At 34.7% G+C, this 17,822-nt stretch overlaps 1 protein-coding gene across 4 annotated transcripts in view; it reads left to right on the forward strand.

Moving 5' to 3' along the window:
• The window catches only part of AFG1L (AFG1 like ATPase), a 165,138-nt gene that overhangs the window by 108,718 nt on the left and 38,598 nt on the right, over positions 1–17,822 (forward strand). For all 4 annotated transcript variants that reach the window (XM_016160191.2, XM_016160193.2, XM_016160195.2 and 1 more), the window contains one exon: positions 6,020–6,102. In XM_016160191.2, the coding sequence (XP_016015677.1) occupies positions 6,020–6,102 (83 nt within the window). The remainder of the gene's footprint in view (positions 1–6,019; positions 6,103–17,822) is intronic.

The following is a 17,822-nucleotide window of genomic DNA, read 5'->3' on the forward strand; positions in this document are numbered from 1 at the left end:
ATTTAAATATTTTATTTCTTGGAACTAGAAAAAGTCTTAACCATTTTTTCCTTTTATGCTTACTTATTAAAAATTTATAAAACCAATCAGTTGAATATTGTCAAGAAAAATTCCAATAATTTTGATCCTTTAAATTCCTACTTAATATAATCACTTAGATAAGACATAAAATTTAAATTATATCATCTTTTCTCTTTATCCAAATTTTCTATAGTAAGCAATATTGCTTTTATAATAAAGAGTATTTAAAGTAGGCAGATCTTTTTTAGTTAAATTTATTAGGCTGCCATTCGTTAATAAGATTATATAAGTTTTAAGTGTACAATTCTATAATACACCATCTGTATATTGCATTGTGTGCTCAGAGTCTGGACCCAAAGTCTAGTCTCCTTGCATCACCATATATTTGACCCTCTGTATCCCCTTAACCTCTCCCTACTCTCCTTCCCCTCTGGTAATCACCATACAGTTGTCTGTGTCTATGAGGTTTTTTTGTTTGTTTTGTTTCTTCTTTTGTTGCTTTTTGTTTCATACCCAATATATGAATGAAATCATATGTTCCTTGTCCTCTTCCATCTGACTTATTTCGCTTAGCGTGATATTCTCAAGATCTGTCTGTCACAAATGGCAGTATTTCATCTTATGAGTAATATTCCATTGTATATATGTACCATATCTTCTTTATTTAATCATCTATCGAAGGACACTTAGGTTGTTTCTATGTCTTGGCTATAGTGCATAATGCTGTAGTAAATACAGGGGTATCTGTAACTAGATACCCCTGTATTTACTAAATCTTTACTAGTAAATGTTTTCAAATTTTTCAAGAAAAGGGATTGCTGGGTCATGTGGTAGTTTTATTCTTAATTTTTTGAGGAACATCCATACTGTTTTCTATAGTGGCTGTATTAGTTTACATTCCCACCAGCAGTGTTTGAGGGTTCTTTTTTCTCCACACCCTCTCCAGCACTTGTTATTTCTTGTCTTATTGATAGTAGCCATTCTAACAGGTGAAGTGGTATCTCATTGTGGTTTTGATTTGCATTTCCCTCATTGCTAGTGAAACTGATCATCTTTTCATGTATCTGTTGGCTATGTTAATGTCTTCTTGAGAAAAGAGTCTGTTTAGATCCTCTGCCCATTTTTTAATTGGACTTTTTGTTTTTTGTTGTTGTTGTTATTGTTGAGTTATGTCAGTTCTTTATGTTTTGGTTATTAGTCCCTTATCAGAGGTATTGTTTGTGGATATCTTTTTCCCATTTGTTGGTTGTCTTTTTGTTTTGTTTATGGTTTCTTATAGAAGCATTTTAGTTTGATATAATCCCATTCATTTATTTTTGCTTTTACTTTCTTTGCTTTTAGAGTAAAATTAGTAAAATCCTCTCTGAGACCAAGGTCCATAATTTAATACTTATGTTTTCTTCTTTGTATTTTATTGCGTCAGGTCTTATATTTAGGTCTTCAATCTATTTTGAGTTAATTTGTATGTATGGTATCAAATAGCAGTCTAATTTCATTCTTTTCCCGTGGCTTTCCGGTTTTCCCAGCACCATTTATTGAAGAGGGTTCCTTTTCTCCATTGTATGTTTTTGTCTCCTTTGTAGGAAGTCAGTTGTCCTTATGCATGTGGGTTTATTTCTGGGCTCTCAATTCTATTACATTGGTCTGTGTGTTTTTCTGCCAGTACTATACTGTTTTGATTATTGTAGCTTTGCAGTATAATTTGACGTCAGGGAGTGTGATGCCTCTGACTTTGTTCTTCTTTTCTCAGGATTACTTTGGCTATCTGTGGTCTTTTATGGTTTCCTACAATTTTGATGATTTTTTGTTCTATTTCTTTGAAAAATGCCATTGGAATTTTGTTGGTGATTGCATTAAATCTACATATTGCTTTAGGTAATGTGGTCATTGTTTTTTTTTTAATTTAATTTAATTTTTTTTCTATTTAACATTTTTTTTAACATTTTATTTATCTATTTATTTATTTCTCGTCTCTCTTTTCCCCTCTAGTAACCACTAGTTCATTGTTCATGTCCATGAGTCTCTGTTTGTTTGACCTGTGGTAATGTGGTCATTTTAAGTATGTTAATACATCTAATCCATGAATATAGAATATTCTTTTTAAAATAATTTCTTTCAGTAATGCTATTTTCAATATATAGATCCTTCACATTGTTTAAGTTTATTCCTAGGTATTTTATTCTTTTTGGTGCCATTGCAAATGGGATCGTTTTTTTCATTTCTTTTTCTGAAATTTCATTGTTAGTGAATAGGAACACAATGGAGTTTTGTACATTGATTTTGTATCTTATAGCTTTACTGTATTTATTTATTGTTTCTAATAGTTTTTTGTTGGGGCAAATCTTTATTATTTCAGTCTTTGCTCACAAGGTTGGTATGTTATAGTTTTAAAGAATTTTCTCTACAATGTTCTTTTGTTCTATCTGGGAAGGGAAAAGGCAGAGTAGAAGTCATGTAAAGTTATTTTGTGAGGTGGCTCTTTTTTCTAATGATATTATTCAGAATTGCTAAAAATACAAATAATAGATCTTGAGGAAAATGCAAACTGCTGGAACATGGTTCTTTTAGTACTACATTTTTCTTTCCAAAGTCGAAGGCCTTTGACTCTTGAATATGTTCCCAGGGGTGTGTTAACCTCCTTCTTTTTCCTCCCCAAACTTCCTAATTGCATTTTTAGATCCAGTAATTGTATTTGTCCTTTGTGTACATACATATACAAACGATTTTAAAATACAATTTTGTTTGGTGGCTGATTAGTTTTATGCATTTGAATTGGCTGATGATAAGAGGTCATAGGTCTTGTAAACATCCCTGGAAATTAGGAAATTACTTAGAGATCATACCCTTATGACTAGATTCATTCTCAACTTGGAAATATCTTAGCTTTCACCCTCCTCCATCCTCTGCAAAATGTTTTTGAAGAATCTAGCTTAAGAGAATAAAACCTGAAAATTGGAGGTTTATTTTTCTTTAAAAATATAAACTGAGTGTTACTATTTTTCAGACAATTAAGAGCTAACACCTAAGGGCTTTGGTTATGGTTCTTTTGCTGTTGATTAGGTATTCCTTGGTGGTGATTAGTGAATGTACAAATGCAATCATTTGGTAGGGCTTAATCACTCATATGAGAGAGAAGTTAGTTACTCAGAAAGTGAAATTGAAGCTTGTATAACTTCCATTAACCTTATTTTTTTAATAGCAAAAAAAAAAAAAGGAAGAAAAATTTTTTAGTAAACTAAGAATACTGAATCATACAAGATAAATTGTGGTTTAAAAGAAATAGAGAACCTGAGGAAATATGTGAATATATTACTATACTATTTATTATATTGTCTGTGATACAGGTAGCTTATGAAAAATTGGCCCTTAACCATACCAGGACAAATTTTCCTTAGAGAAGAGAGTAAGAAGTGTTGCTTAATCAAGAACCTCTCTTCCTTTATGACTGAGTGGCTGAGCACTTCCAATTATAGCATGGACAAGGGGGAGAAAGTATCTTTTTTCCCAGGTTTAGTACTTTACTCAAAGTTGAGAAGGAAATATAGGGCTATACCTCTTATTTTTTACAGTCATCTGAGGCAAGGGGAGAGTGGAATACATGTATTTGGGTAATACTGTAATTTTTTTCTGGTGAAATGGGTTACAGGGCCTGAGTTCTGAGAGTGAGGAACTGGGAAGTGTGTTGGAATGACTTCGAAAGATGAACTAGGGATGTCTGTATGGGGAGGCCAACTGGCCGCTCAGGTCAAGCACTGTGGGGCGGCATGACTTTGTTAGGTGAAGGGGTTGCTTTTCACATACATGGTTCAAAAGCTCAGCTTGATAGGTTTCCACAGAGGACCAGCTTCTTCTTGGGGATTATTTTATAGTAATCAAATTCACAATTGCTAATATTTAGTTGACTCCTGAACAACACAGTTATTGTAAGTGGATTTTTTCAATAAATACTATAAACGTATTTTCATTATGATTTTCTTAACATTTTCTCTAGCTTACTCCATTATAAAAACATAGTTTATAATATATATGTTAATTGACTGTTTATGGTATTGGTAAGGCTTTCAGTCAACAGTAGGTTATTAGTAGTTAAGTTTCTGGGGAGTCAAAAGTTAGGCATGAATTTTTGACTGCGTGGGGTTTGGCACCCCTAACTCCTGTTTTGTTCAAGGGTCAATTGTATAAATGAAAATGCTAAACCTATTTCAGCCTTGCAGCCTAGATTTCTGGGTCTTTATTCCTCGGGTGACCAGCTGTCCCAGTTTGCCCAGGACTGTCATGGTGTTAGCACTGAAAGTCCTGCATCCGGAGAAACCTCTTAGTCTTGGGAAAACTCCTCAGTCCAAGGGGGTATGGTTAATCACCCTATTTTCCTTCCCTGAGCCTATAGCAGCTGCAGCCTGGGAGAAAGGGAAATGCGTCCTCACTGCAGCTGTGTACTGTCTTCTCTCTGTGGTGCACATGATAAACAGCCCTCAGCCCAGGCATAGCACTACAACCCGGATGCAGTTTCAGGGAGGAAGAATGTTGGTACATCTCAAGTGTGCCCAGATATTACTGTTCTGGTGATTGCTGCATAATAAATGACTGCAAAATTTCGAGGCTTAAGATAATGTACTTCATTATCTCTCTTGGTTTTTGTGGGTCAGGAATTTGAGAAAGGTTGCCTGGTAATTCTGGCCCCCTTGGTACCATCGCGGCTACAACTAGAACAACTGAGGACTGGTCAGACACCTCTCTCTTCATGTCATCTCAGGGCCTCTCCAGGTTGGCTCTCTGTATGGGCCACTGTGAGCTCTCTCATGGCATGGCTGCCATCAGGCAGTTTGATACTTACCTGGCAGTGTAGGGTTTTAGAGGAAGTGTTCCAGTCAACAAGTAAGAAGCTACCTTGAATATCACTCAGGATATTATTACATAGTATCATTTTCACTGCAGTCACAAGACTTGAGGGAGCGGGGCATAGATCCCATTTCTTGATGATTGGAGTGCCAATGTCACAACATGTTGAGATGGAGGGACTTTTGCAGCCATCTTTGGAAAATAGTCTGCCATAATTACCTTGGTGCCCAAATACAATTTTTCTTTAATGAAAGTAGTGAAGTTGTTAAAATATAATTTTTTCCTCATGAATATTCATAAAGCAATTTTCATTTTGCATGAATAACAGATCAGCCTGTAAATGTTACCTGTCTGTCTGTCTGTCTGTCTGTCTGTCTATCTATCAATATATATCCCCACTCCCCCAACAAAAAGAAGCCAACTGACTATGATAGGTGTAGCGAAAGTTCACACACTTCTGTAGTAAGAATTTTAGGGTATGTGTATGTGCGTGCACGTGTGTGTGACTCTCTATGCACATATGCACCCTGGGTGGGCGTAGAAAAGAAAGAGTAATTGGGAGAAGAGAAGGACATTAGTGGCACAGGACAGCTCAGGTTGAAGGTAGGTGTTCACATCAGGAAAGAACTTGAAGACTTTGATGGCTGGAGAGGGAACTAAGGGACAAGGGCAATGGTAGTCATTTAGACGTTAAGGGCAGGTGTACATATACTATGACTTTAGTATGATTACCTTGTTTAAAATGTTGATACAGATGTTCTGGTCCAACTCTCTTACACTATCTCTCCCACTGTGATGCTTAAGCCCCATGAATTATTCTTTCTGATTCCCTACAACTTCTTATTCCCTGATAATAGAAATTAGGATTTTTACAAAATGTAAAGCAATTATATGGGGAATTTGCTGACAGCATTGTTTTAGGAAATTTTCAGGAATGAATGCTTCAAATCTTAATTTTTTTAAACTGATTTTTTTTTGGCTCGATAGATATTTAATATTCAACTTTTATGATTCTTATGTGAGCTCTATTGTTTTGTCCTAAACTCATTGTATTATTTTATTGAGAACATTTTAAAAATTAAAAAAATAGGATAGCAGAAAGGTTATAATTGTAAGCCAACACTTATGTAAAAAGGTATTTTATGTGTTTGGATTGTAGGAGTACTGTAATACAGTCCAGCTAGACTCTGGGGTAGATTACCGGAAAAGGGGACTTCCTGCTGCAGGAAAACTCTACTACCTGTAAGTTTTTCGTTTTAATTTGGTTTTCTAAGATTGCTATCTAATAGTTAATCAGGAAAAGATGAGAAAAATAAGCAGGGTAATTATTAGAACATGAAAGGCTAGTTTAGAAGCCTATGGTTTTTAAAATACAAAATGTTATAATATTAACTTCTTTAAACTGTGTTTTTTCGCCATCCACATTTGCACGATTTATAATGTGTGATTGGATGAAACCCTAATTAGTTTTTTGGGGAGGAGTGATGACAGATGGTTAGGAAGTAATGAGTATCCTCTTATAAGACACTCTAGTATTAAGAGAATATCTTCATTGTGCTAAAGTAATTAGTTATTTGTGGACATCTTCTGAAAAATGTGCCATTTCTGTACCCCGAAAATTGTTTTCTCTTTTTCAGACAATCTGTTTGTATTTATCATTGTTGACTGACTTCCATTCATAACTATGTAAAATATATATACAAGTACAAGTGGGTACATTCTGTCTTTTAAAAAAATTTTTTTAAATGTAAGTATAGTTGGTATACAGTCTTATATCGGTTGTATTAGTTTTAGGTGTACAATATAGTGATTCGATGTTTTTATACCTTACAATGTGATCACCCCAGTACTTTTAGTTATCATCTGTCACAGTACAAGCATCACAATATTATTGATTATATTCCACTTCCTCTTTTTTTCTTTTAAAAACAAAAACTCTCATGAATAGATCCAATTTATAATGAATGTCTTCAACACATGCAGTTAGTGCTGAAAAACAAATATAGTTTGTTTTAAAATGTTATTTGTGAGAACCTGAAAAGGAAAAAGTGCTTTGCAAACGTAAACTGTTGCTTAGTGCATGCTGCCAGTGTTTGGCACAGAGTGGTTTTCCAGTAAATAGATCTGTCTAAGGGCTAATTGTGATTTAACTCAAAGGCATGTTTCTGCTAATTTAAATTTTGATGACAACGTGCATATGAGAGGTTCAGAAAAGTTCTCGTCTCTGCCACCTTGTAAGCAGAAGTACTTTACTGTTTTTGAAGCAGAAATTAGCTAGAAAAATCACATAATTAAAATTGCATCCTTTATACTGTACCAAGGGGACTATTTCCATTTATTATTCAGATTCTGATGATTATTTATAGGAGGTTCTTCATCTACCCTTAAGTACTTTGTCTTTAAAGTACTTTATAATTTTAAAAAATTCTTATAGCACTTTTTTCCTGCTTCAACTTAGACTCCCCGCCCCCGTCCCCAGTTTATTTCATGTTTGTGTTTTCTGGACTTTTTATTTTCCTGATATTCACAAACTTTCCCTGATTCTTTACTACCTATTTATTGATATTCCAGATATATGGTATTTAGAAATTAAATTATTGTTATTCTCCTTATTCTTCAAAGAAGGTAATTCTTTTTCCCTTTTTCTCACAAAATATATCTGTAGATGGAAGAATTAAAACATTTTCTACAGGGAAGTTTCTTAAATAAAGATGGTAATGTGGGTTTAAATCGTATTTATTTTGTAGTGCTAGAGAGGTCTCAGTGGAATTTACAGGAGGTGGGAAGACTGTTTTTGCCTGGAGCATGCATAGCCATTTTCTCTCTGACCAATCCTGGATTGCCCCTTCCTCTTCCTTCTAAAAGTAATGCAGTTGTAACGCAATAAAATTGAGGTTGTGCTTAAAACACCCGCTTAGGAAGAAAACAGAATCTAACAACATCTCAGACAGAGTCCGGAAAACTAGAATCTACAAAAGATGCCATGAAACTCTGGAACCCCTTTCTTAAAACATATATAACTTCATTTAATCCTCAGGAAAGGTACATTTGGTAATGAATTTAATATGGCTTCAACATAGTCTGGTAACCGAGGAGAGCCTGGGGACACACCTCAGTCAGTCAGAGGGTAAAGCAGATGTGTGTCCCTAAGGAGAGTTAGGAATTAAAATAATCTCAGAAGTGCGAGAATAGTATTAAGTACCAAGATGGGGGTGCTAGGGATATAATTTATGGTTTCACATGAGCCGTGGGGTACAATTCCTTCAAGGCAGAGTAAAAAACAATGCGCTGGGGTCATGTTAACATTTCTGATTTAATTAGATTTCTTTTTATCTTATAGGAGAACATTAATTTTCCCCCATAACAGTGGGGAAATTTAATGTGCCGTGTATATATTGCCCTATTAAAGCATGTGTTTATTTTGTTACCCTCTATTTAGACATCTGGAATCGGTTCCTGAAAATCAAGTCCAGACTACCCCCTTGTCGATTTCACTAGAATCCCAGCTGGCTAAAAACAAAAACAAAATTTCTAACTTCCTTCCAAGGAGGACACCAGGCACTATCTCAGAATTCAATATGAGCAGAATCCCATATATGATCTTTAACTAAATAGAAATATTCATTTACTCAATTTTTTATTAGTCTAACTTTTGAAAACCCATTAAAAATGTCCCCAAACATAATCCAAATAATATCAAGAAGTACTAGATTTAAAAAACTACCCTAAAAATGGAATATTTTCTATGGTTTACAATATTGTCTGGTTCACATAACAACTAATTCATACAAGGCATTGTATGTTTGCATGTAATTTACTTCATTTGTAGTTTTGTATCACATTGAATTTAGAAATCTTACAGTACTTTTATAATAGGTTCCAGGTGTTTTTAGCCTATCCCAAGAAGTTTTCAAACTCATATGAAACAAACTCAGAGAATTGAAAGTTACAAGCCACAGAGAGCTTGTGTGCCGAATACCCAACCTTTTGCATAAATTCAATTATCTGATGGTCGTCCAGTTTTTCTTTTTGCTATAACAGCATGGTTTCCCCAGAAGTGAACACAAAGTTATTTTCCTCCTGGTTGCTGGGTAGATTGGGCTCAATAAAATCCCCATGTCTGGAGTATAGTTTGCCTAAATCCAAACAAGTCAGCCAAGTATTAGGCTTGGACCAGTAATTTATTTTGTACTGCCTGGTGTTTGCCAAGAGTAGCCCCATCTCATGCCTTCCAGAGAATTAAACTGCTTCAGATTAGCTCTCTGCTTAGGAGCAGGTGACACTAGAGGTTATTGTCTTATATATACACTGAGCAACTCTTTCCAGACAGGAAATAGCACTACTGAGGCATATGTGGGATGTGCCCCAGGCCATTTTACTGTCACTTCTGCGGATGGTTATGGTTTCTGTGCAAGAGGTCAGATCACCTTGGACTCAGACTCCATTTCTATCTCTTCCTTTTTCATTCAGAAGTTGAATCATACAGCTTCTTTCTACTAAGTTTATTGACGGAACTGAGAGTGGTGGTGGGAAGAGGGTTCCTATGCAAACACCCTATCTCCATTATACTCACATAAAAGCACCCCACCTTCAACATAGAAGCCATGGCCTCAGTCAAAGATTTTAAACTGAACCAAAAGAGAAGGGGGGAGGTGTTGGACCTGGAATTCAATTTTACCTTGCTTATGAGTTAATCGGTTTACCTGTTATTGTTTTATGGATGCTAGCAGAAGACACAAGAGACCTGGGTTAGAAACAAAGGATTTTATTATTTTTGGCACAGAGAGCATGTTGTGTTTGTTCCCTCCTTACCCTATAGTCCCCTTGGGAAGGGAGTTGAGTTTTGCCAAGGGTCCAGATGAATACCGCATAGGCAGTGAATTGTATTATAGGAGAGGAACTCTGAGTTTGGGGAATATACTACTTTAAGGCAGAAGTAAGCAAGCCTGCTTTTTATCTCGAGGTATACATTGCCTTATCCCTCAAAGTTTCTCACAACCTTGAGAAATGGTTAGGGCCTTGCATTCTTGGCATACTCAGCAAGATATATAGGTGAGTGAAGACTCATGGAGGGCCATTTCTCCCAACAGGGGACATTTACCAGGCTTTTAACTTTAAAGAAGCCAGGCTTTCTCCCTTTGTTTCATTTGGCTCCTATCCACCAAAGTTATCCATCACTTCAATAAAGTTATATCTGAACATGTAATTCAGTTATTTAATACTTCAATTAAATTGTTTCAAGACCATTTCAATTCCATGTATATGGGGACTATGGATCATACTGAAAATGATGAAAAATATGTTACAACTTTTCAGACACAGTCCCAACATTCACATATTTTTACCTATCTAATATAGTACATCCTTTCATCCATCTTTTGAACAGATTTAAAAAGAAGTTTTTCCTTAAATACTTTTATCAGTGGAAGTTTCATGTATCATGTACTCTTAATCTTCTACTTGGGAAACTCATTTCTGAAACCATATCTTTGAATGCCATTTTAAAAAAAAAGTTTATTGGTCAAAAACATGCAGCTTCAAGGTTATTGCTCTGTTTTAGAAGGTCTGTGAAAACAAAGAGTGGAGCTCATACGAATTAAAACATACTTCCCCACAATCAGTAACTTCTTGTTTCTTGTTTGTGGTATTCTCAGTATACACGCTTCCACCCTCAGCTGAGAGAAACAGATCAATGAAAATTTAAGACATTTCTTAGTTCGATTGTTACACCTTCTCATATCTAAACTTTGGCAGAAATCTGTCTTCTGCCTGGAAAGTTGCCATCCTCTGGTTCAGCAGTTGCTAGGACATCACCATCCCCCATCATTACCATTCTAGGTGTTTCTGCCCAGACATTGAAATCTGTAGTTTCAGTCTTAGTGTTTTTGTTTTTGTTTTAGTTTTTTTTACCAGTCGGAGTACCAACCCCATCATTTCCTCTTTCAATTCCCACTGAAGAACCTCTAAAACATCTACCAATAGAAGCAACATGAAAATTGTTAAGTCTAGCCTCCGTAATTTTAGGCTGTAATTTGTTTCGGTTCTAGTCTACTCTAGTCCCCTAGCAGGCAGTATATATAACCCATTGAAGCAGTTTATTTCTCATCTATAACAAAGTTTTTATAAACTTCTGCTAAATATTAGCTTGCTATGCTCCTTTTCCCTTCAGTTCCATGAATTTTCTCATGTATCTTTTACATCATATCATTCCAACTTCTGACACTAGTTTGCATGGTGTCACAATGGAGCAGTGATGGTATTGAAAGAAAAATACCATACAGTTGAAAAATATAAAATTTATTTAGCAGCAAGGGATACAGAGACATATCCAGGCAGAAGCAGTTGCACAAACCAGAAGACAACATAGCATATTCTCATTTGAAGTTCTAAATTTTTCTGGCCCATGAAGGTCCAGTAGCTGACAAAGAGAACACCTGATCAGGACAAGGATCCCATCAAGTCACCTTTGCATTCTTGGATGGATGGGTTGAGGAGAGTCTAGCTATGTGCCTACCTGCTCACTGGATGCAAACACTAGATGCAAATACTAAGGGCATGCTTGAATGTTCATTGTCAGTGTGAGTCAAAGTTCAGTTTCACATTCTTCATCAATACCAGGCTCTGGGTCTTCCTGAAGTCTCTTCTTCATAGGGTAAAGGACAGAAATTCCGCCTCTGGCAATTAGAGAAACTGTCTAGTTTCATGGGGTCCAGGTAATTGTTAATCTAGTCAATCCTTCAGTCTGGGGAAGGGATGAAGACTGGTGGAACACTTTTGATGTTTACAGATTAAATTTTATTTCTTCTTAGCATCATGACACAGAACATACAGGTTTATCTAAATAAGATATAATCATATTCATAAACTAAAATCTTTACAGATGAAATAATACAACATCTGGGATGTGCTTCAAAATAACCCAGGGTGGTGGAATTGAGGGAAGGTACAGATGAAGAAAGGTTGGCCATGTATTGAGTGGGTCGTTACACCAGGTTTATTAGACTGTTGTCCCTTCATGTATATATGTGTGAAATTGTCCATATTAAAAAGTTTTTTTTTCTAGGTACAAATCATCTTTTTTTTCTGATCATGCTAGTGAGACTTTTATTAATTCTATTGATCTTCTCAAAAAGAATCAGCTTTTATTTTATTGATTTTCTTTATTGCTTTCTGTTTTCTATTTCCTTGAATTCTTCACCCTTCTTATTATTTACTTTCTTCTGCTTAGTTTGGACTTAATTTGCTTTTTTTCTGTTTTTTTAAAGATAGAAATCTAAGTCTTTGATTTTTAAAAAAATTTTCTGCTTTCCTCACACAAACATTTCAATGCTATAAATTTTCTAAGTACTACTTTAAGTGCATCTCATACATTTTAATATGTCATGTTTTCTCTTGAGATTTGTTTTTTGACCCATGGGTTATTTAGAAGTGTGTTGTTCAGTTTCCAAACATTTGCTGATTTTTCTATACCTCTTTCTGTTCCTAATTCCCCAATTTAAATTCATTATTGTCTAAAAACCTATGTTGTTTGGTTTGAATCTTCTAAATTTATTGAGACTTGTTTTATGGCCCAGAATGTAATGTATCTTAGAACATGCTTCTTGTATGCTTTAAAAGGATGTGTATTCTGCTGCTGTTGATAGGGTGTTCTTAAATGTCATTTGGGTCAAGTTGGTTGATAATGTTATTCAAGTTGCCTATACCCTTACTGATTTTTTCCCCCTGATTTCTCTATCAATTATTGAGAGAGGTGTTGAAATTTTTAATTATAATTATGTATTTATCTATTTTTCTCTCTACGTAGCCTTCTTTTTAGTACTCGCCCTTGCAAATCCTAGCTTCCAGGGCCTCCCCAAATTCCGAATTTTGTTTTCTGAGCTCACAGAGACCTTTCGGGATCTGGCTGGGTTTCCTGTTCTGAAGCCTGGAAACTCTTGCCAAGTAGTAAACAGGGGCTCACCTCATTTGTTTCCCTTCCTCCGAAGATCACTGTTCTGTGCTTTCTGTTACCAGTCTCTTAAAATCATTGTTTCATATACTTTAGACAATGTGTAGTTGTTTTAAAAAGGAAGGTAAATCTAGGCCCTGCTACTCCTTCATTGCCCAAAGTAGAAGTTTCCACTCCATGATCCTGAAAACTGGTAAATGAAAGAAAAGAATCAAGTGTTTTTCCTGTCTGTTTTAAAAAGACTGATTCTCAGTATAACGAAAAATAGCTGATGGCAGAATCTTATCTTTATAGAAATCTTCGAGATAACAAATGAAAAAAGAATGAGAGAAGTAAAATAGGTTTAGAATATCATCATTTTGTAAAACTTTCATAATTTGGATATAGTTAGTGATCTTAAAAGTTCTACAATATTTGTTATGGAAATGGAACCTGAATTTGACCAATTTATAGGAAATATTAAGGGCAATGGAATATGGTAAATGACATCATGGGAGTATATTTATCAAAATGTAGACTGTAGAGTTTTTTAAATTACATAAATAAATTGCTTCTTCAACAAATAACTAGGAAAAAATAGAGGGAAAGATGGAGAGGGAGCCTGTACTTTAAAAGAGACTTAAAGAACATATCAGCCGATTGCAGTATGTGGAACTTATTTGTATCCCAAATCAAACAGACTAAAGGAACAAAAACAAAAACAAAACAAAGTAAAAACTATGAGACAGTCAGAGAAATGGAAACACTAATTAGATATCTCATGACATTGGAAAATTATTGCTAAATTTGTTAGGTGTGATTAAGAATGTTATTTTTATTTAACAGCTTTATTGAGAGATAATTCACTTGCCATACAATTCCCCATGTAAAGTGTATAATTCAATGACTTTTAGTATATTCACAGTTGTGCAACCATTATTACAATCCATTTTGTTTTAAATGTTTTAAAACATTTTTATCATCCAAAAAAGAAACTCCGCATCTCTTAACCATCACTTCTTTCTCCCCACATCTACCCCTGCCCTCCAATCAGCTCAGGCAATCTGCTTGTATACTTCCTATCTCTATAGATTTACTTATTATGGATATTTCATATAAATGGAATTATAACAATATGTGAGTGCCTTCCTTCATTTAACATAATATTTTCAGGATTCATCCATGTCGTAAGTGTGTACCAGTACTTTATTCCTTTTTATTGCCAAATAATGTTTCATTGTATAGATATATGACTTTTATTTATCCATAAGTTGATGGACATATGGGTTATTTCCACTTTTTGGCCATTGTGAGTAATGCTACTATGAACATTTATGTACAATCTTTTGTGAGGACTTTTAACTCTTATTTCTTTTGTATAAACTTAAGATTGGAAATTCTGGGTGTGATAATTCTGTTATTCTTCCAAGGAATTTCCAGACTGTTTTTCAAAGACAGTCATACTGTCTTATATATTCCCACCAGTAGTGTATGAGGGTTATCATTTCTCTGTGCCAACACTTGTTGTTATCTATCTTTTTGATTCTAGCCATTTATATTAGTTTCCTAAGGATATTGTTATAAAGTACTGTAAACTGAATGACTTAAAAACAAAAAACAAACAAACAAAAAACCCCAGAAATTTATTGTCTCACAGTTTTGGAGGCCAGAAATCTGAAATCAAGGTTTTGACAGGGTCACACTCCCTCTAACTTGTAGGGGAGACACATTCCTTTCCTCTTCTGGTTTCTGTTATGTGCCATCAACACTTGGTGTTCCTTGGCTCGTAGATGTGTCACTCCAATCTCTGCATCTGTCTTCACATGGCCATCTTCCTGTGTGTCTCTCTTCTCTTCTTATAGGGACATTGGTCATATTGAATTAAAAGCCCATCAACTTAACTAATTACACCTACAATGACCCTATTTCCAAATAAAGGCACATTTTGAAGTGCTGGGGATCAGGACTTGCACATATTTGGGGGGTGGGGAAACACAATTCAACCAAACACAATCTTAGTGAGAGTGAAATAACATCTCACTGTGGTTTTTACTTTGATTTCTCTGATGGCTAATGGTGTTGAACATCTTTTTTGCATGCTTGTTGACTGTATATCTGCTTAGGGGAAGGGTCTTCAGATACTTTGCACATTTTTAGATTGGGTCATTTGTCCTTTTTATTATTGAATTTTAAATCAACATTGTGTTTCTTGGATAAATCCCACTTAGTCATGGTGTATAATCCTTTTTATATGTTGCTGGATTTAGTTTGCTAGTATTTTGTTAAGGATTTTTGTGTTTATATTCATAAAAGATATCATTCAGTAGTTTTTTCTCTGGTGATGTTTTTGTCGAGTAATACAGGCCTGATAGAATGAGTTGGGAGGTTTTCTGTCCTCTAGAGTTTCTCTTTCTTCTTGAGTCAATTTCAGTAATTTCTGTCTTTCTAGGAATTTGTCTATTTCATTTAGGTTATCTAATTTGTTGGTATACATTTGCTAATAGTTTCCCCTTATATTACTTTTTATTTCTATAAGATTAGTAGTAATGTCTTCTTTTTCATTTCTGATTTTGGAAATTTAGTCTTCTCTCTTTTTTTTTGGTCCATCTAGCTAATGATTTATTAATTTTGTTCACCTTTTCAAAGAACCAACATTTGGTTTTGTTGATTTGCTCTATTTTTCTATTCTATATTTCATTAATTTCCACTCTAATCCTTCTTATTTTTTTCCTTCCACTTGTTTTAGGTTTAGTTTTTTTTTTTTTTTGTCCAGAATCTTATAGTAGAAGGTTAAGTTGTTGGTTTGAGATTTTTCTTCTTTTTTTAATGAAGGTATTTATAGCTATAAATTTCTCTGTAAGCACTACTTTAGCTGCATCCCATAAGTTTTGATATGTTGTGTTTTCATTTTCATTGTCTCAAAGTATTTTCTAATTTCTCTTTTGATTTATTTTATTTTATTATTTTTGACTCATTGGTTCTTTAGGAATGTGCTATTTAATTACATATAAGTGAATGTTTTTAATATAACATTTTAATTCTTTTAGTGACTTTCTCTCTTCCTCTCTTCCTCACCATACATGCGAATACATTTTTTTTTCATGAAGAAGTATTATTTATCTCTATAAGAAGTATAAAGTTTCATTCAAAGTGAAACGTCTCAATTCAAAAAGAAACATTGTGTGTTGCTGTCCATTTTGGTATTTCAGAAGTCAGTAATAATAATGAATCTGTACTATAAGGCCACCTGTAGGGAAAGGTGGGGAACTATAATTGCGAACAAATATTGGTCCTCAAAAGGAGATGCACAGTAGCATCTTTCTTGTAAGAATGCCTGTTGATATTTTATGAATGAGCAAGGCTCTGTGACATTACAAACTTATAACTGTTAGTAAAAAAAAAACCCACCACAGCTTTCTACTTTACATCGTGTAGGGTATAGTCAGCTAAGCTGTTTATTTTGTCTGTTAAAATCATAAAAATGTCTTATTTGACATAATTTAGACACATTTAATTATTTATTAATCTTGTGTTAACTCAAGGACTACTAAATTAAAATTAATTTCAAGGATTTGAAACTCTTCGAAACATCACCTAAAAAGTGGTACAGCAGCAAAAGAAATTCATCTTGTGTATACTTTAACATCAGGTTTCATCAGTCAACTCAGCATACCTTTTATCTTCTATTCCTTTATCGAAGTGTAATTTGACAATAGCATATTACAGTGTTTGTTTTTCAGCAGGCCAGACAGGGCCAGAATAGAGCTGGCCCACCATTTCTAGCTAAACACATTGATGAAGTATTCAATTGTATGGCCGTACTCATCTAGTAAAGTATAAATAAGCTATATACCCAGTATGTGCATGAGGAGATAATATGTATACTTTATACATATAAAAGTACAGAATAAAGTTTTTAGATTTCTTTAGAACTCTTATCGTCTTGTTATTTCTTCTTCAAATAGACCACATTTATAACTAAAGATCAATCTTCAGCATTAGAAAAGCTAATCTGGCAAAAGTCCTAGGTTTTTAGTTACTTGCTGTGAATGTTTTTTTTTTTTTTATCTATTAAAATGCCTGGCTTCTCTTTCTCAGATGGATGTGACCATCTTCTCCTGAAGAGGAGTTAGAGCTTCATACTCTTTAGCTTCTTTTTCATTTTTATTTATTTAAAAAAAAATCTTTGCTATATAAAGCCTTTCTGAAATTTTATGAAAAAGAAATAATTTTGGATCTACCAACTTGCAATTCTGTATGTTATATCACTGATTTATTTGGGCGGAAATGCAATATATAAATTGATAGAAATTTTATAGGGAGTTTGGGGCGGGGGCGGGGGAGCGGGCGAAGGCCTGGAATTTGAGAGCAAAACATACTAGGTCCCACTTTCTGTATTATACACAGATCAAGATTAATGGAACCAGGTAAGTTACTCTCCAGGTGATTGAGAAGGGTGGGAAATTTAGAAACTGAAATGGATCTCTGAGCAGTCAATTAAGCCTTTGAGTGATTGAGAGGAAGATAAATACTAGGATAAAATCCATCCTAAAACTGATTCCGTTATGTAAAACAAGCCTACAGGATTTGAAATGCAACCAAGTCTGTTTTATGTTAAGGCAAGTATAAACCAACTTAGTCTTGGACCTGCCTCCAGCCCCACATTACGTTTGGTATGAGCACAAAGAGCTGTACAGCCTGAATGCACAAGGAATCAGTAGAGTGAGAAGGCTCACTGCCAGGGATATTTGGCACAAGAACTCTAAGAGGAAGGGGAAATTTCTCCCTCGTTGAATCAACTTTGGCTCTCTGGAATAGAGAACATGGAGAGAGAGGGAACAAGGAAAGCCAACCCTATTCTGCTTGTTGATACCTTAACAAGCTGTTGATTTTTAAAAGGGGATGAAGGGGCAAAGTGTGGTTAGCATTCTGTTCCCCTGAGTCAACCATAATGAAGTGGGAGGTTCTTGAAGAAATTAATTTCCATTTATATTCATGTGTGACCCTCTTCTAGAAACCTCCACTTGTTTGGGAA

This window comes from Rousettus aegyptiacus, unplaced genomic scaffold (assembly GCF_014176215.1).
Source record: "Rousettus aegyptiacus isolate mRouAeg1 unplaced genomic scaffold, mRouAeg1.p scaffold_m13_p_1, whole genome shotgun sequence".
NCBI classification, from domain to species: Eukaryota; Metazoa; Chordata; class Mammalia; order Chiroptera; family Pteropodidae; genus Rousettus; species Rousettus aegyptiacus.